Below are 23,636 nucleotides of genomic sequence, written 5' to 3'. Positions count from 1 at the left end.
CCTTCACTCTCAACGAAGTGTTGCAGAACCACCTTCTTGGCTGTTGAATCTCACTGTTGTTGACTTCACATACTAGGACAGGCATGTCCCTATTTCACAGAAGTATGAGACTGGTCAGCTACCCTCTTCTGTTTTTAGCCCACCTGTCAAAGCCGTTTTCCGGGGTGTGGCAACTGCAAACAGCTACTTAGAGCCACAGGTGAGAGCTGAGTGTCTGTTGGAGACCAGTGGTGAGTGAGCTGCCCCAGACTGGACACAACAAGCCCCTTCACCAGAGGTGCTACACCTCCCTGGATACCCTATGTATGGCAGCATACACAGGATGAATTCCTACATCGATAAATTAGGAACTAATGCAGAGTTTTATAGTACCGCTGTAGTCTTGGTTGTGTTCTAATTTGATCTATATTTCATTAAAATACTGGATTTGTTACTCAGCTAAAATGGTAGTTTGTCTTTTTTTAAATACCTTTTTAACCATTTCCATGAAACTTCGCCTCTTTGGGGTGGCCACTTAATTGGGCCAAAATTTACTGGTCCTTGTGTCCTAGTTAACCGGAATCCACTCTGTGTATGTGTGTGTATATATGTATGTATGATGTGTGTGTGTGTATGTACACACGCATGCACGCTATTATACTTGCCACAGTATTACAGACATAGCATTTGAAATATAACATTCACAGCAAAAGCATAAGTAGAAAAGGTAAACTATATAAGAAAGAACACAATTAGAATAAAAAAGAAATCAATTGTTGTGCAATGTGGTGGTGATGTTACTACAGTGAGGTAGTAATTAGGGTTGTACTTTCCCGAATTTGGTCCAAATTGCCATTGTAACTCAAGCCGCAGAGGATGTTTGGTAAAAGAAATGGAGAAAAATCACTGTTTTTGGGCTGTTCTCCAAAATTGATACAGGGAAGAAGAATTTTTATTGTGCATCTCTATTATAAGGTAACTTATAAGGACTGCAAAGGAAATTTTGAGGAGAAAGAGGGAATGAAGCTAAGATTTAATTATTTTAGAATAGATACAAGTAGAACAGGATTCCAGTGGCTTACTGCAATCAGTTGACATTAATACATGAATGCTAGTTTCAGGTTAAGTGATTGTATAATTTCTGTGTTTGACTGAATGTGGCTGTTAACAAAACTGCATCTTCAATAAATTGATTTAGCAACTAGTGGTGAAAGAAGATAAATTAAACTGTTAGGAACATAAATGGCAATAACAAAAAAATTCCAGGGGAAAAATAAAATGGGGGGAAAACCCAGAAGTTAGATCATTGAAAGAAAGAGAACAAGGAAATAAAGCAACACACATCAAAGTTGCTGCTTGGCCTGCTGCGTTCACCAGCAACTTTGATGTGTGTTGCTTGAATTTCCAGCATCTGCAGAATTCCTGTTGTTTACAAGGAAATAAATGTGGTTTTCATTGTTCATGTTGGTTAGGTAAGTTATTGAAGGAGGAGTGGGGAGTCTTTAGAGGATAAACACAAGCTGAAATCTGTTGCTTTGATTGGAGAAACACCAACACAAACTAATGTCATTATATGACTTGTTCTATATATTCAAGTGATATATTTTACAAATGTGGTTTCTTAGTTTTTACCATTTAATAGTCATATTTCTTCGATTCAGTATGTTTATTTTACATCTTCTTTAGATTAGAACTCAAATGTGCAGCTGTAGGAATGTTGCAGTGTAAACTGCTTTAAAATAGATTAATAATCAAAGAAAAGCCAAAAACTGTTCAGCCCTGGGATTTGGTTTTAAACAAATGTCTGGTTATTCATCTCAAAAGTTTGTGGGATGTTGCTGTGTCCTGTTTGCTACCTGATTTGTCTAATGGAAATATCGGTTCAAAATTCAATTTTGTTAAGCATTTTTTGTATTTGAAGTACAGTGTGAATTCAAACAGTATGACTAATTTGGTTATTACAAATCAAAGCAAAAGTTTTTACTTTATTTGACCACACTGTGTATTTTGGCCACTTGTGCACATAATTACTTTAAAAAAAAATGTTCATAATGTGTGAACCTGATTTAGCTTTAATATGTCATTACTGTGGTAGTTTAAAGCTGGTCAAAAAAGTTATCTGATTAAGATTAATTGATGCTGTACAAGTGCTGTTACTGAGATTTTAATTGCTTTTTTCCCTCCAATTTTTTTCACTCTTCCTCTCCTGTAGGCACTAACTCATGCTGAGGTACGGTTCCATGGGTTCTGGACATTTTGTAATCTTGCTTAAGTGCTCATTCTTGACATGGGCCTAGGTAGTGCTGTCAGGCTGTTTGACATTGGAGGGCAACTCAACTGACTGTGCCTGTCCTCCTCCTATATATCCTTTGCATGTTTTCCAGCAAATGATTGCTATGGGTAGCAAATAGAAGCAGGAAGTTTTAAGTTCTCTTCCTCCTTTAAACTGGGGTGCTGAGATCCACTGTAGTGTCCTTTATGCCCCTGTTCATCAGCTAACTCAGCATAAGCTGGGGCTTCAGAATTGTTTGGATGAATGGAATTACAAGGTAGTGTATTTAGAAATAATTTTAACTTTTTGATTTTGACAATATTGATAGCAAACTTTAAAAAAAAATCCGTGTGATTACTGAGCTAGGCTGACCAAAAGGGTCCTAAATTTGATTGCTGGTCTTTGCTAAGTTAGCTGATCCCAACTAGAGCAGTTGAGGTGCTATCATTGGCTTCAACACTCCCATGGTACTGACAAAAATGTGGTTGTGTCTCTACTCTTGATCTCATTTAGTGATGAAAATATACAAATAAGTTTAAAATTAATAGTTGATGGTTTAATGATATGCTTATACTTGTTAAAATCGAGGGAAACCTTATCCCTATCATCTTCGAAAATAATACAAAGAAATTTGCAATTGGGATGTTGAACTTGAAAGACAGAGTCTGGAATATTAATACCATGTATATTTTAGTACCATTATAATTATCAAACTATTAATAGGTATTTCACAGTCTATATAACCAATCAAGTTAGAAGTTATTGCAGCATACCTGGTATGGACAAAGAACTTTAAATTATGAAGTTAAAGTAACATAAGTAAGATCACAAATGGGCATCACCATATGTAGTTGTTATTTGTTATTTTTTTTTAATTATTCGTTTACATGATGCAAGGTACGTGCCTTGTTTCTGATCTGTGACTTAAACGTTTTATACTGAAATTACGCTTGACACAGCAGGTTAATGCATTATTTTTCCATCTCAGTGCTTAATTGCAGTTGGTTGTTGTATTCTTGGTGTTTTAAATTGGGAAGATTTGGAACCCTTGACCCAACTCCAACTTGGTATAAATTTTGGATGTAATTTACCCCAAATTTAGCAAGAAATTGGCATCTGCTTTTTTAATATGCATTCAGTTGTCATCCACAAACAAGTGATAGGCTAATAAATAGCAATCTGATCTAAAGCAGGATATATCTTCAGTAAGCTGATGCTGATGCAGTAGTCATGAAATACTGAATTTCCTTTAACCAAGATGTTTTGGTTGTAAGCATAAAGAGGATTGAGCAAAAGGAAACCATGTCTCTTATACTTGATAATTATGCATGTGAGGTGTCAAGGAAGTGAAACTTTATATAGAGTTAATTCTCTGTAAGAGTGTGATTTTAATTTTAATTATATTATTGTTTTCTCTCGAAGGCCTCAAAATACATCCCAGACATTTGTGTTATTAGAGCAGTCCAAAAAATTGTTTGGGCCTCAGGTTGTGGCTCAATACAGCTTGTGTTCAGTTCTAATGAGGAGATCAGCAAAATATATGAAAAAGTAAGTTAATTCTACAATTATTTTTGAAGAATTTAATTTTGTTTAAATACCTATTGGAAATGCTAAACATTTTTTAAAATGTTTGATATTAAGATTGTCCCTGATAAGGTAATGCTCCCATACTGAGTGAAGTTGGAAAGTAAAATATTTGGCTGTAAAATTGTATGTTTACTTCAATGAATGTTGGTTTATGAGACACATTTCAGAGTACTTCAAAAATCTTTAAGAACTATTTGATTATAAATATGATAACTTCCCTTACCCTTATTAATATTTTCAGTGACATGTATGAAAAAATACAGGTAGATTACAGTTTGATTGTCAGAAGAAATAGCCTAAAAACCTTTGTGATGAGAGATCTGAGTACCATTCAATACCATTTATGCAATATTATGCTAATCAAGCATAGTCATTTTTGAAGCATTTCAGGGCATTATGTTACTACTTAAAACAAACAATCTGGTGGAGGAACTCAGTGGGTCAGGCAGCATCTGTGGGGGGTGGGGGGGATTAATGTTCACCTTTGAGTCAATCCTACGTCAGGTCTGAGGGCAGAGAGCCAGTTTAAAGAGAAGAAGGGGAATGGTGAGCCAAAGGCCGGAGGTAATTGGTGGACAGGGTGTGGGAGTAGCATAAACTAATTTAACTAATATCTTGGCAAATTCGCTCTCAACCCATCTTCATTCCAGCACTGCTAGTTTTTGTGTTTCTGCTTATCATTCTCCAATAGTTGTCCCTTCCAGGCTCCATTTTCCTCTCTGTTTGTCTGCCAACATCTATCACCTCCTAGTTTCTTCCCTTCCCCCCACTTACCTGGCTCAATCTATCTATCTTCAATAACCTCACCACACTCCTACCCCCTCACCGTGCACCAAACACCACTGCTTCTTATTTCTCTCCCCTCTTCGATCTTTGTCCTGATGCTGGATTTCTACCTCAAATCTTTGCAGCTCCTTTTCCCAGCAGATTAATTGTTTCTAGTATCTGCAGTTTTCTGTGTCCCTTCTCTCACTATATATAGAAGTTGGTTGGTTCTCAGTATTAAGATCCATAAAAAAACGAAGGCAGTAAAATGGCAAGGGTTTAATCACTATTGTCATGTATGACCCTTATTTCACTATAAGCATGTCAGTTTCTCTCTAAAATTTACACAATATGATCAGTGATTATGTAAATCTAATAAAATGACCTGACAAGTAGTGAAAAGAGCATTTAGTAACTCTGTGAATTTCAAATGTAGAGTTAATATATCTTAAAATAACAAGAATTTGGATGCTATAATGTCAGGAAATTGTATGTTTAAATCTATAAATTAAACAATATGCACATGAATTGTTGGCAGTATAATATTGCAAACATTACAAATTAAGTAATGCTCCACAACAGGAAAAAATTATGTTACAACACAAACTGGCACAGTTGGTGATTTACTGCATGTTAAATGCTGTACTTTGGTTTTTCTTTTTGCTTTGTTAGGCTAATTAAGGTTACATCCAAACAAAAGTGACCCGTCAGATGCAGTCGATCTATATTAAAAAAAAACAATGTAATATCATTTATTATCGTCATAGAGTCATGGTGCACTACACCACATGAAGATACCCTTTGGCCCATCTAGTCTTTGCTGAACTGTTGTTCTGCCTCATTCAATTGACCTGCACCTGGAACATACCCCTCCCATCCATGTACTTATCCAAACTTCTCTTCAAAGTTGCAGTTGAACCCATGTCCACCATTTATGCTAGCAGCATATTCCACACTTGCAACATTCTCAGAGTGCAGTACTTCCTCCCTCAGGTTTTGCTTAAATATTTCACCTTCCACCCTTAACCTATGACAACTAGTCTCACCCAACTAGTGGAAAAAGCCTGCTTACATCTACCCTATCTATACCATTCATAATTTTGTATACCTCTATCAAATCTCCCTTCAATCTTCTACTTTCTAGGAATAAAGTTCTAACCTATTCAATCTTTCCTTATAACTCAGGTCCTCCAGTCTTGGCAACATCCTTGTAAATTTTCTCTGTACTCTTTCAATCTTATTTACATCTTTCCAGTAGATAGGTGACCGAAGCTGCATACAGTACTCCCATTTAGGCCTCACCAAAGTCTTATACAACTCCAACATAAAATCCCATCTCTTGTACTCAATACATTGAGGCCAATGTACCAAAAAGTTTTTTTTACGAACCCAAGTATCTGTAACGCCCTCTTACAAAGAATTATAGACTTGTATTCTCAGACCCCTTTGTTCTACTGCACTCCTCAGTGCGTACTGGTCACTGTACAAGACCTACCCTGGTTGGCCCATCTAAGCTAATCCTTTTTGCCTATTCCATGACCATATCCTTTCATTCCTGCATATTCATCTGCCAATCTGAGAGCCTCTTTGAATGTCTTTATCACCACCTTAGGTAGTGCATTACAGGCACTTGCCATTCTGTGTAAAAGCAGCTTGCCAGAGGCACTTTTTTTTTTTGAAATTACCCCCTCTCATCTTAAGTATCTGCTTCTTGTGTTAGATATTTCAATCCTTGGGAAAAAGATATTGGCAGCCTCTCACAATCTTATAAATTTCAATCAGATCTCCCCTTGGCCTCTGCTGCTGCAAAGAAAAGCAACCCCAGATTTGTCCAGCCTCTCCTTATAACACCTACTCTCTAATCCAGGCAACGTACTGGTAAACTACTTCTGTACCATCTTCAAAGACTCAATATCTTTCCTATAATGTGGCAACCAGAACAAAATGCAGTTCTTCAGATGCAGCGTAACTTGAGTTTCATAAAGCTGTAACATAACTTCCCAATTCTTTTTTTATAATATAATTTTTATTGAGTTTTCAAAAAGAATACATGAAAAGATAAAATCTACCCTCCCCCCTCCCCTTAACCCTCCCTCCCCCCCCATATATAGTCCTACCTAAAAAGAGAGAAGAGAAAAAAAAAGAAGAGCCGCCTGGGTATTGGAAGGTTTCCACATGCTCCATGGGATTCAAAATAAATTTGGTATAATTATTCGTTACTTTCCCCAAGGGACCAAAATCTTTATTGGAGCACTTAAATATGCCATCCTATCTTTTGTAAATAAGGGCGCCAAATATTCAAAAATGTTACATATTTATCTCTTAAATTATAAGTAATTTTTTCAAGTGGAATACAAACTGCTATAGTCTTTTTAGCTACTGCCAATGCAATTTTTATAAATTCTTTCTGATATTTATTCAATTTAAGTTTCGGCTTTATCCCTTCAATATCACCTAATAGAAATAATACAGGGTTATGTGGAAGTTGAGTTCCAGTAATTTGTTCCAATAAGACTCTTAAATTTATCCAAAAGGGTTGAATTTTAAAACAAGACCAAGTAGAATGTAAAAAAACTTCCCAATTCTTGAACACATCCTTAATTCATCAAGGCAAACATGCTATATGCTTTCTTTACCACCACTGAAAGTGGCTACAAACTGTGTTGCTGCTTTCATGGAGCTATGGATTTGAACCTCAAGATCCCTCTGCACATCAATACTGGTCTTACCAATAGCAGTCTGTCCCTTTGCATTTGATCTCCCATAGTGCAACACTTCTCATTTGGCCAGGTTAAACTTCATCTGCCATTTCTCTGCTCGTATCTGCAACTGATCTATATCCAGCTGTGCCCTTTGCCAGTTGTCTACTCTATTCATCATCTGCAAAATTACTAACATTTTCATCCAGGTCAGTTTTATATAAATATGAGGCTCACTGATGATCAGGGTTGACAGTGGATATTGCGTAGTAGCTGTCGAAGTGATGCGTGAGCCAGGGCTGTACAATATGGAGAGCAAGCTGTTGCCCATGCAGCTGCTAACTCCAAAGGAATGGCAGAGACTGATACAGTTTGGCACCAGCAGTGTTGCAGGAGTTACCAGTCAGTGTTGAACTCAACGTAGGACTGCCTTAGATGCTCCAGCTCTGGATCTTTTCCTTGGGATTAACTGCCAAAAACTTCCCCATGAGTGGGCATAGCTGCAAGGCAGTGGAGGTTTGAGATCGGAGTTTACCTTCAAGATGAACTGCCAACCACGGGTGACGAGCCCCATCTGCGTGAAGCAACTGGTTTTATGATGCCAGTCATCTGTCTTTGTCTCTTCTGCTGTCAGTAGAAGCGATTCTGCCAGGCTTAGTAGCATGCCACACGTGAAGGCCTTGAGCCGTTGTCAGAGGCCACACAACCTTATTTGATATCTTTACAGTATATTCTAAGTGGCACCTTGCAACATCTTTATGGACAAGGATATGCTTTTTTTTAAGCCAGGGCTTCTTCCTTGCCACTCTTCCATAATTACCTTTTTTGTGCAAGGCCTTGGAGATCATGGAGCCATAAACTTTATCTCCACTTGCAGCACTAACTTGTGCAACTCACTCAGAGTGACTGTTGGCATAACAGTATCCTCTCTTACAAGTACATTCTTCTCTGGTGACTAAGATGAGACAGACTGCCTGACCAGAGCAGCGTGGCTGTGGTTTCATATTTTTCTGCTTTTTCATATGGGGGATGGACTGCACTAAACTCTGAGGTATGTTCAGTGCCTTTGAGATGGTCATGTACCTTTCCCCAGATTTGTGCTTCTCCATTATCTTTCCCTGACTTACCTTGAATGCTCTTTTGTCTTCATTTTGTTTTGGTCTTTTGAAAATCTACCATACTGTGAGACCTTGCAGAGACAGGGAATATTTATTCAGGGGAACCTCCAATTCTCTGCATCAACAAATTGGGTGAGTTGGTAAGGTAATACAGGTCCACAATCCCTTATCCGAAATCCTTGAGGCTAGTTGCATTTTGGAATTCAGAATTTTCCGTATTTCAGACCCCCCACCGCCCCATATCAAAAAACACGTATGCTCAGGTCCCTTAGTGCGGTGGGCTTTAGGACTCAGCGGTGCACCAAACCTACGCACATCCTCCCGTATATTTTAAATCATCTCTAGATTACTTATAATACCTAATACAATGTAAATGCTATATAAATAATTGTTATACTGTATTGTTTAGAAAATAATGACAAGAAGAAATTTTATTTCCAACAGAAACATTCAATAAAACATAAAAATATGCAGCTTCAAACGAACCGAATCAAACACATGGTAAATGACTTATTGGAATAAATATAGAACATCACTGTCACCATAAAACTTCAGTAACTTGTCTTTCTGTTTATTTAAGTCATATACAGTGGTAGTTCTGACACTATTTTCTATAGTAAGACGCCGCAGAGACACACCACGATCAAGCTTCTTCAATAACTCCACTTTCTGCATTATTGATAGAGAAGATTCCTTCTCTTTTTCTCATTGTTACCCTTGGGGATATCTGCAGCTCTTTTTGACATTTTCACAGTGAAATTAAACACAAAGTCAACAGTGAACACAAAACATCAGCGAACAGCAAATGCACGTGTAACCAATACGAGCGTTGAGCCACAACTGACGTCTGGTGGCCTCTGCTAGTGCTACCACGTCACACCTGAGTGACGTCAGCTGTTGGCAAAAAAAACTTCGGTTTTTGGAGCTTTTTGGATTTCAGAATTTCAGATAAAGGAATGTGCACCTGTATACAGTATTGCACCCGAGAAAAGTTGGCGTAGTTATTACAAAGGATGTATATCCTTTCAGCCTCACAATTTTGGTTATTAATTTTTAGTAATTGAAAAATCAACACACACAAAATGCTGAAGAAACTTAGCAGGTCAGGCAGCATCTATGGAAGTGAACAAATATTTGGCATTTTTGGCCAAGGCCCTTCTCAAACTGAAAAGGAAGAGGGGAGGTGTCAGAATAAAAAGGTAGAGAGGGGAGGGGGAGGAGGCTAGCTGGAAGGTAACAAGTGAAGTCAGGTAGGTCGAAAAGGTCAAGGGCTGGAGAAGAAGGAGTCTGATTGGAAAGGAGAGTGGACCATGGAAAAGAAAGGAGCAGGAGGAAGTAATAGGCAGGTAAGAAGAGGTAAAAGGTCAGAGTGGGAAATAGAGGAAGTGGGGGGGGGGCAGATTTATTTACTAGAAGGAGAAATCAATATTCATGCCATAGGGTTGGAAACTACACAGGCGGAATTTTAAGTGTTGCTCTTCCACACTGAGGGTGGCCTCACCTTGGCACAAGGAGGCCATGGACCAACATGTCGGAATGGGAATTGAAAATGTCAGGCTACTGATTTCTCCTTCTAGTAAATAAATCTGCCCCCCTCCCCACTTCCTCTATTTCCCACTCTGACCTTTTACCTCTTCTTACCTGCCTATTACTTCCTCCTGCTCCTTTCTTTTCCATGGTCCACTCTCCTTTCCAATCAGACTCCTTCTTCTCCAGCCCTTGACCTTTTAGACCTACCTGACTTCACTTGTTACCTTCCAGCTAGCCTCCTCCCCCTCCCCTCTCTACCTTTTTATTCTGGATAGAGCGGAGGTGCTCAATAAAGCGCTTCCCCAGTTTGAGATGGGTTTCACCAATGTAGAGGAGGCTGCATCAGACACAATAGACTACCCCAACAGATTCGCAGGTGAAGTGTTGACTCATCCTGAAGGACTGCCTGGAGCCCTGAATAGAGGTGAGGGAGGAGGTGTATGAGCAGGTGTAACACTTAGGCTGCTTGCAGGAGAATAGTTGGGATGGACAAATGGACAAGGGAACCACTGTGGGAGTGATTCCTGCGGAAAATGGAGGAGAGTGAAGGTAAAGATATATTTAGTGGAAGGATCCCTTTGAAGATGGTGGAAGTTACAAAGGATAGTGTGTTGGATGCGGAGGCTGATGGGGTGGTAGGGAAACTCACTGTTAAGGAAGATAGATTGAGCACAAATGTAAGGGTGAGGGGAGCATCAATCCTGGAAGGAGGGAAACCCCATTCTTTAAAGGAGAAAGATAACTTTAATGTCCTGGAACAGAAAGCCCCATCCTAGAAACAGATGTGGCGGAGGTGGAGAAACAGAGAAGGGAATAGCATTTATTCAGGAGATAGTTGGGAAGAGGTATAGTTGAGATAACCATGGGAATCAGTAGGTTTATAAATGATGTCAGTTGACAGTTTGTCTCCAGAGATGGAGACAGAGATCGGGAAAGGGGAGGGAGGTGTCAGAGATGGGCCAAGTGAACTTAAGGGCAGGGTGGAAGTTGATGAAATTGGCAATCTTAGCATGGGTGTTCGAAGCAGTACCAGTGCGGTCATCAATGAAGTAGAGGAAGAGTTGGGAGTGCACGACCAGAGAAGGCTTCAAACGTGGAGTGTTTTACGTAGCCAATGAAGAGGCAGGCATAGCTGGGCCGCGTGCAAGTGTCCATCGCTACCCCTTGAGTTTGAAGAAAGTGGGAGGAGCCAAAGGGAAAACTTTTCAGGGTGAGAACAGTTCTGCCAGATGGAGAAAGGGTGGTGATGGAGAGGGATTGACTGTTTCTTTTGTCAAGAAAGAAGCAGAGAGCTTTGAGGCCTTCTTGATTGGAGATAGTATTGTATAGGGACTGAACATCCATTCAGAATGCTTAAGATACTCTGTATATGCCTCTTATAATACTCAGTTCTATCTAATCACCTCTCATTCTCCACTCCAAAGTGAAAGGCCCCAGCATGCACAATCCTTCCTCATAAGACACATTCTCTAATCCTGATAAATCATCCTCTTAAAGCTTCCATATCCTTCCTATAATGAGGTGACTGGAACAGAACACAATACTGCAAATGCAGAATTTTAGAGCTGCAACGTTACCTGACGGCTCTGCAACTCACTCCCCTGGCTAATAAAGGCTAGCACACCATATGCTTTCTTAACCACCCTATCAACTTGCACATCAACTTTGAGAGATCTATAGACTTGGACCCCAAGATTCCTCTGTTCTTCCGTACTGCTAAGAATCCTGTTGCAGAAGCTATGTATCTATTTTTTTGTCAGAATTGTATTTTGTGTTGCACGTTTAATATGGTTTTCAGTCATTTGTCATGTGGGTTGGACATGGTAGAAGCAAATGAATATAGTTACACGTTCACGCTTTGTCTTTGTTTTGTTTTGTTAAGAGTAAGTGACCTAAGGTTGATATGCTTTTGTTGTCTGTTAATTACACTAATTTGAATGCTGATTACTCTAATTTCACGACATTGCTAAATTAGTTCTCTAGTTTTTTTTTATCGCTATTAGATCATTCGTCTTTGCTGGTTTTGTAACGTAGAATCAAACATACTTTTTTCAACTTTGATCTCAGTTGTTTGGAAGCACATCATACAGAGTCAATTCCTGTGCTCAGTTTCTCAGTCAACATTTGAATTGAACACTGTTTCTTTGGTCTGGTTTAAGTGCTGTGGATATGTTGACAGTTTATTTGTTGCCTGTGTTTATTGATTTTACCAATGTGCTGTTAGCAAGCCAAGGGGTAATTGCGAGTTGCATAATAAAGAGAAAGCAACATAAGTAAATTGAAGGATGGAACTGATGTCAGCAACCCTGAAATTGGGGCTAACAAAAGATGAACTAAACTTACGGCTAAAGCTAAGGCAAATCAAATTCAAGGTCTTCAAAAGGAGTGTGAGACAAATGTGAACAAAATTCAGGAGGATCTTATGAAAAATAAAGAAAATGCCTTGCAGGTGCAACCTTATCTTGAGGACTTGACTATCTCTGTGAAGTTGTTGCTAAGCAACATCAGACACTGTTGTCAGTAATTCCCAAGAATGAACAGAGGAAACAACGTTTTGCAATGTTTCGTAGTGCGTTCATAGAGGTTGGGAAACAATTGTTGACCCAACATGTTACATTGAAGGTCATGTTGCTGCAATAAGTAAATGTGTCTCTTCTTCCATCAGACAATGTTTCTCAAATTCCAAGACATGTTTTGACTATGCATATAGCAGCGGAGCCAGAGGATGACGTGAAACTGAGTAACAGAGTGTCAAATGTCATCTCCTCTGCACACATTAAAACAGAGGCTGATTTATTGCCTTAATCACACGTTAACTATTATGGAAGAACAAATGTGCTGGAAGAGCAAGAGGAGCAGCAGCTATGCAAAAAGAAGGTGCAATTTAAGTTGCAGAAAGAAATTGCTGCACGTATGACTAATGTGCTAAAGGCTTCAAGTATGGCAAATGCTAAAGGTGTTCTAGCAGGACAGTCCTGTGGTGCGAGTTCCTGTATTGAAAAGGCATAGAGGGAAGCAAAAACACTCGATAGCAATGTTCATTCATTTCTTCCTCAAGTGTTTGAGATGCATGAACGTGACCCCCAAGAGGTAGTTCAGGGTGCTTACTCTCAGTCTGCACTAATGAGGCACTCTGAACCCATGTCATATCCAACAGCTCAAAGAACCTTCGACTAACAGCTGTAGTGACTGCCTCTAGGGGTCACCCTATGAAAGGATATGTAAAGCTAAGGCCTTACTACAGGAACATTTTGGTAATGAACAGAAAATTACATTCGCAACATGTAAAAGGCTCTTTCTCAGAAACATACCAAATCTGAAGATGTGTAAGCTCTTCAAGACTGCAGTCTTTTTCTTAGAGGCTGTTGCAATGCCATGGAAGAACTATATTACATGCATGAGCTTGGTATGTGCCAATATGTCGATTGTTATAAAAGAAATTGCCCTCTATGCTTAGGGATAAGTGGAGAGTGGTGGTTTTTAAACTGCAAGAAAGGCACAACCATAAAAGTGCTTTCACTGACATTTTTGATTTTAATGAAAGGCAAGTAAAAATTGCAACAGATTGAGTGTTCGGGAACATACAGGATGCTACATCACCTGCAATAAGCAAAGGTGAACAAAACTCAGTCACAGTTTCATTCTATAGCTAAAGGAAGCAACTTTGCTACTACTGTGGCCACTGAGAAGTAAAACCTGGAACTAATAGAAGGGAAGTGGTCTCATTAGCCAAAGAAGTTTGGCTGTTCTGCGAAGGTTAACACACTTTAAATTTGTGTCCTTAGCTGGAGAAAAGGGCTCATAGTGAGAAGATTGCTCCCAAAGGTACATGGAGTTAGTCCTGACGAAGGGCCTCGGCCCGAAATGTCGACTGTACTTCTTCCTATAGATGCTGCCTGGCCTGCTGCATTCCACCAGCATTTTGTGTGTGTTGCCTGGTGTCTACTTTGGCTGTTTATGAACAGGACACATCAACAAGGATTACAGGAAGCGTCTTTCATGCAAGGTCTGCGGTGGCAAACATCCTGGCATATTTCATGTTCACTCTGACAAAAGGGGTGCGGAATCGAAATAAGTCATGAAAGAGTCAGATACACCAATAAGCCGTGCCCTGGTAACTAATGGCTTCCTATGATTCCAATATAAGTGAAGTATAGTAAGGGCAACAAGACAGTTCTTTCCTAGATCAGGGAAGTACAGCAGTGTTCTGCAGTGGGCCTCATGAAGAAGCTCAGCCTCAGGAAAAAGGGCACATTCTCTTATGCACCATAGGTCAAGGAAAGATAAGACTATACGGTATAGGAGCAGAAAGAATTTAAGTGGATTTTTCATCCCTTTGGCAGGTTCACTTCATGGTGGAACATGGGAAAGATTGAATGGTTCTGTGTGAAAGGTCCTTAATTACAGAATCTTGATGAAGAGGGTTTCCATACAGTTCTTTATGAAGTAGAGGCTATTATCAAGGGTCATCCGATCCCTTCCAATCTTCTGATCCCAATGATTTGGAAGCACTAACACCTATTGCTTCTGAAAACCTCACCATACTTAACCCCAGGAGAATTCCAAAAGGAAGACTTTTATGCTTTTTGTACATAGATGTGTGAGGGGATCCTGGAGTGCCCCTATTAACTGTTTGAAGAGAGACAGAGAGAGACATTCATCATTGATGGTTTGTTTGGAAAGGAGAGATAGAGTTATTTACCACCAATATGTTGCTTTTGAAAAGAGAGAGAGAGATGAAGATCAACAGTTGGACTGTCACTTTAAGGCATTGGAAGTAACTTTGGATCTTTACTGAGTTTGGAGTTGGAGACAGCACCGAGCAGCTCGTAAGTTGCTATGGTGACCGAAGGCAGTGTTAATTAATGGACACTCGATGTTACGATTTTCAGCACATTGTTGATATTTCTTCAAGGACTTGTTGCCTGCTTGTGCACTCTTTTACAGACAAAGGAGGGAGGGACTCTTCGAATGACAGGTGATGCTCAGCCTGGTGAAATAAATGGGAGGTCAGATGATACAGACCTTAGGACACATGATCTGGACACTGAATGAGCATTGTTATGCCTGCAGAGAAAGTGAGTTTTGGAGGATCAATCAGGCAGATTGATCCAACTTGCTGTTCCAGTTTGAAGGAGAAGGGGTTGACTGGTGGGGAGTTGTCTATGTGTCCACCCTCGCCTGGGTGATAGCTCCACCATAGAAGACCGGTCCCCCGGTTAAAGTCACAGTCAGTGACTTGTAAAGGATTTCAGAGGACGACGAGAAGATCGACGGTATCAGCTCACCTGAAGACTCAATGCACTCTCTCTCTCTCCATCACAACTCAACTAAATACCACGAACTGAACTGAACTGAACTTTACTCAACATCGTAATACTGTATCTTTTTACTCCTAGACTTAAAGAAGCTTGGTTTTTTCATACATATATATATTCCACACTTACTTTTATATATAATCATTGCTAACCTGTTTGATTTATTTACATTTATATTACTGTATTGCGTAGTTACTAATAAATATTAGTAGTTTATAGCAATACGAGACTCCAAAGTGTTCTCCATCTCTGCTGGTTCTTTATCCCCGTCACGGGGTACGTGACAGATGGAAGCAGGTTCAATACATGTCAAACTTGTTTTGGAAACGGTTTGTCAAGGAGTATATACCACAGTTACGAGAACGCCTGAAATAAAATGCAACTTCATCCCAGGAGACATTGTGCTTATAGTTGTTGACTCAGTGCCTCGAAACTCATGTACCTTGGGAAGAGTCATTCAAGTCTTTCCAGACAGAAAAGTATTTGTGTGGCAGATGTGCATCAAGACCATGACCAGCTATCTGGACAGGCTTGTAACCAAGATCTGTCTTCTACTGGAGGTAGAGGTTTGAGAAGCTATAGCTACAGCTCTAGAAGCTTCACTTACTCTGGTTGTTTGATTTCATGACTTTGACTTGACTTACTGACTTGACAGACAGTGGTGATAAAGATCACTCTGAACTGGGCTAAGCGCTGTTAACCTCTGGCCTAGATAACTGTTACACAAAAAAGAGAATATTTGCATAAATGTTAAGATGTTATCCTTGAAGATTGCATGTCTCTTATTTTTTGTAGTCTCTTATTATGTTGTAATAATTAGGGTCTGGGATGTAGACACCATTTATCTATTGTCTGTCCATTATAGATTTTGATAACTTGTTATGTGGGTTGGAGCATGATAGAAGCTAATGAGTATAGTTACGTATTCACGCTTTGTCTCAGTTAGTTTAGTTTAGTTGAGAATGTGTGAACCGGAGTGATTTTTTGTTGTTGATCGCTTAATTATGCTAATTTGAACAGTAATTACTTATTTCGTTATATTGCTAATTTAGTTTCGTTATTTTTTCACTAAAAGATCATTCGTCTTTGCTGGTTTCGTAATGAAGGATCAAATGTACTTTTTTCGACTTGGAACACTGTAATACTATGTAATACACAGTAATATAGAACCGCTATATTTGCCGTTGGCCTTATACTCCATCTTCGGGTTTGATCTTCCAAGGTGTATCACTTAAACAGTTTTCTGGATTGAACTCCATCTGCCACTTCTCTGCATCCTTTCTATGTCCTGTTGTAACCTACGAGAATCCACAACACCACCAATCTTCACGGCATATACATATACTGAGATACAGTGAATAATTTGTTTTGAGATCGTTTCATCACATCATTACATTGAGGTAGTACAAGGTGAAAGCAATAACGATGCAGAGAATAGGTTACAGTTACAGAGAAAATGTGGTGGAGGCAGACAAAATGGTGCAAAGCCAGGACGAAGTAGATTGTGAAGCTGAGTCTAACTTATTATACTAGGGCAATATTCAGTAGTCTTGTATCAGCAGGATAAAAGCGTCATTGAGCCTGGTGATGTGTACTTTCAGGTTCTTGAATTTTCTGCCAAAAGGAAGAGGGAGAAGAGAGAATGCCTTAGGGGTCTTTGATTATGTTGGCTGCTTTACCAAGGCAGCAAGAGGTGTCAACAGACTAATGGAGGGGAGGCAGGATCTGCTGAGTTGTATCCACAACTCCTCAGTTTCTTGCAGTCTTGGGCAGATGTTTGTCATATTAAGCCATTATGCATACAGATGAGGTATTTATTGTGGTGCATCGATAAATATTAGTGATGGCCAAAGGGGACATGCCTGATCTCTATCTTCTGAGGAAATGGAGGTGCTGGTGCACTTGGGAAGTGTGCATAAAGTCATTTTAAATTTAACTATATTTGTCTAATTCAAAAAATGTAACTCATTATTGTTATTCCTGTTACTATTTGTCGAAGATTGCGGGAGGAAAAACATTTCTAAAGAACAGTTGGTTGTTCAAATTTAAATGCTTTTTTCAAAGTCGGTCTGAATGTGCTACTTTAACATATTGACTTAAATTGTATTTTCTTGTATTTGAAGACAAATGCAGGAAGTGAGCCCGACTCTGAAGATGAGCATGTTTGCTGTGAAGCCTTGGAGGTGATGACACTGTGCTTTGCACTGGTTCCGACAGCACTGGATACACTTAGTAAAGAAAAGGCATGGCAGACCTTCATAATTGATTTGCTGCTCCACTGTCACAGCAAGTAAGTACAGTTTTCGTAACTGACAGATGGAATGGAGTACTAGATTCTGGGTAACAGAATATCATGTGTGAAACAATATCTTCTTTCATTATTTATACAAATTAAGTTGATTTGTTGAGATATGAGGGCTTAATAAGTAGATATGGAATATAAAAGATGAATCTGTGTGAAGGAAATTTACAAATTGGTTTACATCACTGTTAATAGTTACATTAAGGTACAAGTGGGCAAAAATAAGTGTTCTAATGCATAAGAAATGTATAGGGATCAATTTGAATGTTGACTTAATTTGCCAACTTACCTTAAAGAACAAAATAAGGAATGTTTCAGCTTAGTACTTCAGCTTTGCACAGAATTGCTTGGCATTCCAAAGTTGAATTGGTAATGGATGAATTACTAAAACTAAAGCAAATATAAGTCATTAAATTTGCATATTTATACTGAAATATTAAGTGGTTTCATGGACTTGATTTTTCTTCTATATTTTTGAACATTCAGTTATAGACCTTAATTATTTAAGGAAGCTTCATGGTCAGAAATCAGTTTCTTTTGTAACTTTGATCAGTTTGTTGTTCTGATACTCTTAATCTGTCACTTCAAATTGAAGATTTTAAATAATATGAATAATATTTTTAAAAAAGCTGTGCGAAATTTTAATGACATCTGTTAATTCACTGGGTTGATTAATTTGAGGCTGTTTTTCATGATTTTTGATATTTTTGGAAAAGACAGCTGAAGGGACTTCAGACCATCCTTGCGTGGAATGGAACTGTCAAAGAATTTGTATCCATTGTGGAGATAAGATGAGCATGACCAGGAAACTGGAACTGGATTGTTCTATTGTACTGATTGTAGGCCTTTCACTTCCCTGAACAGAGACTCAACTACTCGACTTACACCAACACTGTCCCACCCCCCTTCATCAGGTTACAGATTGCAGTCTTTCTTAATAATTCCTGGAACTCCAAGTCAAAGGTGCAGCAAGGTGAACTTGTGGGCCCAAGCTGCATCAATTTTTTGGGGGCGAATATACAACAACATCTGATTCTATCTTGTTTATATGCCTTCTGTCAGCACTTCTACTGTTACATTTATGATTGTATTAGTGCTGTTACTTGCATTTATGTAGAATGGTAAAATGTCAGTGCCTTTGCTGGTTTCCACCCAGCTCTGTCACTCATAGGATGTACTTCTGACTCTTCCATTCATTTATTTCACATCTCTTATTTCAGTCTCAGTGAGAGGTGAGCTATCAATATATACTTTTGTACCCCTTTACTCCCCTAGCTATTTAGACTACACCATTCCCCAGTTTGCTTCCTTCAGAGTTTCCACTTTGCTCTGCTGTTTTCTCACTTTTGTGTCTACTTTGCTGAAACTGTGCGCGCGCACACACATACACACACACACACCATTCCCTCCAGGGATCTTCTCTTGCCTCTATTGGTTCTTGTAGACATTACATTCTTTCCTTCACCCCAACAGTCTTTTACATTGAGTATTCCTTTTACCAAAATGCAATATCATACACTTCCCAACACCATATCCATCTGCCACGTTTTCCCCATTCTTCCAACTTGTCTATGTCCTGCTGCAATCGCACTGCTTCCTCAGCACTACCTATCCCTCCACCTATCTTCATATCATCTGCAAAATTTGTCACAAAGCCATCAATTCCATTATCTAAATCATTCAAAAACAATGTAAAAAGTAGCAGTCCAAATACCAGTCCCTTGGAAACACCCCTAGTCACTGGCAGCCAACCAGAAAAGGCTGCCTTTATTAGCACTCTGCCTCCTGCCTGTCAGCCAAGCCTCTATCCATGCTGGTATCTTTCCTGCAATGCCACAGGATTTTATCTTTAATTCAGCAGCCTCGTGTGTCACCTTATCAAACGCCTTCTGAAAATCCAAGTAAATGATATCCACTGCCTCTCTTTTGTCCACCCTGCTTGTTACTACCTCTAAGAAAGTGTAACAGATTTGTCCAGCAAGATTTCACTTTACGGAAACCATGCTGACTTGAGTGATTTTATCATTGGTTTCCAAGTACCTCGAAACTTCATCCTTAGTAATAGACTCCATAACCTCCCAACCACTGAAGTTAGGCTAATTGGCCTATAATTTCCTTCCTTTTGCCTTCCTCCCTTCCTAAAGAGTGGAGTGAAATTTGCAATTTTCCAGTCCTCCAGGACCATGCCAGGATCAAGTGATTCTTGAGAGATCATGACCATTGTCCATTTTCTCTTCAGCAAGCTCTCTCGGGACTCTGAGATGTAATCTCCACCCACATCTTGGCTACTATTTGAAGGCCTGTATATGATTCCCATAATTTTTTTTTACCCTTGCAGTTTCTTAATTCCACCCACAAAGATTCAACATTCTCTGCCCGTCATCTCTTACTAAAAATGTATTTCTATCTTGCGAACAGAGCCTCACCACCCCCATGTCTTCCTGCCTGTCCTTTCAATACAAAATGTATCCTTTGATGTTGTTTCTAACTGTGACCTTCTTTCAGCCACGATTCAGTGATGCCAGCAAAGTCATACCGACCAATCTCTAATTGTGCCACGTGTTTGTCCACCTTATTCCGAATACTACACGCACTTAAGTACAGCACCTACAGTCCTGCATTTGTACCCAATCATTGGCTTGACCGACCTTACAGTTACATTACACCCATCAGCTACTTGTAAACCTCTTGGCTCATCTTCTGCTCTATCATACTGGTTCCCGTCCCCCTGCCATATTAGTTTAAACCACTCCCAACTGCAAGAATATTGGTCCGTTCGGATTCAAGTGCAGCCCGTCCCTTTTGTACGGGTCATACCTGCCCCAGAAGAGGTCCCAATTACAGGTATCCCCTGCTTTTCGAAAGTTCGCTTTACGCCACTTCACTTTTACAAAAGACCTACATTAGTACTTGTTTTTGCTAACCAAAAGAAATCCAAAGAGGATTTTCGCTTTTACGAAAAAAGGCGAAAAACGAAAATAGTGTAGAGTGTTTGTTTTGCAGCAAGCCGTTATAGAGGCAGAGTGCACGCCATAGATTTGAACTGTGAAATTTTCACTATGATTGATAGTGCTGCAATGACTTTAATTTTGAAAGGGCATGTAGGTTTAGGGCGGGTTTGCTGGATGTTTTGAGTGCTTACAAAGAACTGTATGATAGAAAAATGCGTGAACCTTCCAGTATGCTCGCTGTCTTCCGGATTCTGGTAAGTGAAACTACACTGTACATACATTATTTCTACTTTATATAGGCTGTGTATTTATCATACCATTCCTGCTTTTTCTATATATTAGTGTTATTTTAGGTTTTATGTGTTATTTGTTATGATTTGGTAGGTCATTTTTTGGGTCTGGGAACGCTCAAAAATTTTTCCCATATAAATTAATGGTATTTGCTTCTTCACTTTACGCCATTTCGGCTTATGAAGGGTTTCATAGGAACGCTCTACTTTCGTATAGCGGGGGAAACCTGTGTCCAGAAATCTGAATTCCTTCCCCCGCTCAAATTCTTCAACTACGTATTTATCTGCCACCTCATTCCATTCCTATCCTCACTGTCAAGTGACACAGGCAGCAATCCTGAGATTACTACTCTTGAGGTCCTGCTTCTCAGCTTCCTTCCTAACTCCCTGTATTCTATGTTCAGGATCTCCTCCCTCTTTCTACCTGTGTTGTTGGTTTCAATATGTACCACAACTTCTGGCTGTTCACCCTCTCTTTCAGGATATCGTAGACTTGTTCCAGCGTGTTCGGACCCTGGCACCTAGGAGGCAAACTACCATCCGTGTTTCTTTTTTGCATCCACAGAATTGCTTATCTGTCCCCCTAACTATAGAGTCCCCTATTGCTGCTGCCATCCTCTTTAATTCCCTGCCCTTCTGAGCCACAGGGCCAGATTCAGTGCCAGAGGCCACCGTTGCTTCCCCCAGGTAGGTTGTAGCACCATATACATTCTTTCTGCTTAATTCCTATCTCATTCAAAAAAAAAATGATCATCTCTTAGCATTTCCCAAAACAACACCTAGGAGATGTGATACTTGCCTTCCTTATTTGAGGGTTCCTTATCTAACCCCAGGTTGTTGAATAGAGATAATGAGGCTGACCAATTTCCTTGTTAACTGGAGCCATATGCTAGTATAGCTTAAGTATAAAGAAACTGAAGAAGAAAAATGGCAAAACTTTTTGAACGTATTTGTAAATATGCAGATATGTTGTCAATTCAAACTAAAATCGAAATTATTTAAATTTTACAGAGCAGTTAGGCAGATGGCCCAAGAGCAGTTCTTTCTAATGGCTACCAGATGCTGTATGGGACATCGACCGCTTCTTTTCTTCATCACTCTGCTCTTCACAGTATTAGCAGTAAGCAACTTTTCAAGATTCTATATAGCACTCTTAATACATTGTTACTTATTTTGAAGTCTAATTGTAAAATGACATCATAATGGAGAATCAATCAGTTGATTTTTAAGCAAACATTAATGCATTAAAACTTGTTAACAATAATGATATTAACTGCATTTAATTTTTACTTGTTTTCCTGATGTCAGAGTACTGCACGAGAGAGGGCAAAACATTCAGCAGATTACTTCACACTTTTAAGGCATCTGCTTAACTACGCGTACAACAGTAACATTAACTTGCCTAACGCAGAAGTTCTACTCAACAATGAAATTGACTGGCTCAAGAGAATTAGAGTGAGTAAAGTTTGTAGTCTAGAAAGTTAGATTTTAGAGAATATAACTAGAGGATTGTTGTTATTTATTCTGTCATTGGTATGATGGACATATTAAAATAGAAATTTTCCATTGACTTTTGTTTGTTGACATGTGGATCATCTTTTAACCAGGACAATGAATGTTTATTCCCTTCTGGTTACTCATTTCTGGCACTGCAGTACAAGTCATTGAAAAATTACAAGAAAGGAACTGTGGTCCAACTAGTTGTGTGCATAGTTCTAGCCTTATGCCCTTCTCATATCACCAGTTGACTTGTCCTCCTGTTAAAGACTAATGATACTACATTTGAAAGCCCTTCCTTCCTCTGTCTTTTGACACCTTCCTGTATATTGTGCATTCCTTTGCCACATTGTACCTCCCCAGATGCAGCACCTCCATCTTGTCTTGACTGAGATTCATTGCCATTTCTGCCCACCTGACTATAAGCCTTGACCATCTACCCACAGTTGAGAGCAGAGTTTCCAACCTTTTTATGCCATGGACCAATACCATTAAACAAGGTGCCTGTGGACCCAGTTTAGGAACCCCTGGTCTAGAGCTTTCCTCCTCACTGCCAACCACCTGGCCAGTTCTTGTATAATTGAGGTAGGTTAATTTGCTGTAGAAGCTCAGATATGAAAACTACTTATGTTTTACATCTTTATAGTACTTACAAAATTGGGGCATGCACAAGTATTGCTTGCAAAAAGATGAATCTCGAGGCAGCAACATATACGTACTTTGATTAATGAATTTGAATTTTGAACAGAAGAGTCAAGTACTTCTGGAATCAAAAATGTTATTTATTCTGTCCTGAGCAGTATATGTATGCACTCCAGATTATTGCACTACATGGTCATAGTAAAATTATTTTCTGTTTATCGTGCTTCTGTGCATAACAGCAAAGCACTTTTGTTAAACACCATGCTCCCTTAGTTCCAAACACCTATATTTTACTATGCAGAGATGTAATAGACAAATTCAGTTATTTTTTTCCATTAGCAAACTGTCAGCTCTGTCCTTCATGTATCATTACATTGTTTACTTTCACATTATGGAACTGAAGTATGAAAGGCATTAGAGATCAAATGCTGGCACATTTAAGTAACCCTCTCACTGGGGCTCGTATACAGACTTGGCTCATTAGCTAACTCTGCTAACAGCTCCTTGACTTAACAGTTAAAAGGCCACCTTTCATAAGCAATATATGTCCAGGCTCACTATGATTTGGGGTTCAACCAAACAGGAACATTGTGATGTTCCAATCAAAGAAACCTCAATTTGAGCGAATGCTGTGTAAATTCTGCCCATACACAATTATTGGTAGCCCAAAAATGAAGAAAATATAT

At 39.2% G+C, this 23,636-nt stretch overlaps 1 protein-coding gene across 5 annotated transcripts in view; it reads left to right on the top strand.

The window, feature by feature from the left end:
* usp9 (ubiquitin specific peptidase 9) overlaps nt 1–23,636 on the top strand; it is a 280,005-nt gene that overhangs the window by 179,543 nt on the left and 76,826 nt on the right. For 4 of the 5 annotated variants that reach the window (XM_063050799.1, XM_063050801.1, XM_063050798.1 and 1 more), the window contains 5 exons: nt 2,192–2,209; nt 3,674–3,799; nt 17,392–17,558; nt 21,823–21,931; nt 22,120–22,266. In XM_063050799.1, coding sequence (XP_062906869.1) covers nt 2,192–2,209; nt 3,674–3,799; nt 17,392–17,558; nt 21,823–21,931; nt 22,120–22,266 — 567 coding nt within the window. The remainder of the gene's footprint in view (nt 1–2,191; nt 2,210–3,673; nt 3,800–17,391; nt 17,559–21,822; nt 21,932–22,119; nt 22,267–23,636) is intronic. The other variant, XM_063050802.1, reaches the window with a different exon arrangement.

This window comes from Mobula hypostoma, chromosome 6 (genome assembly GCF_963921235.1).
Source record: "Mobula hypostoma chromosome 6, sMobHyp1.1, whole genome shotgun sequence".
NCBI classification, from domain to species: domain Eukaryota; kingdom Metazoa; phylum Chordata; class Chondrichthyes; order Myliobatiformes; family Myliobatidae; genus Mobula; species Mobula hypostoma.
This window is presented reverse-complemented; position numbering and strand designations above follow the sequence as displayed.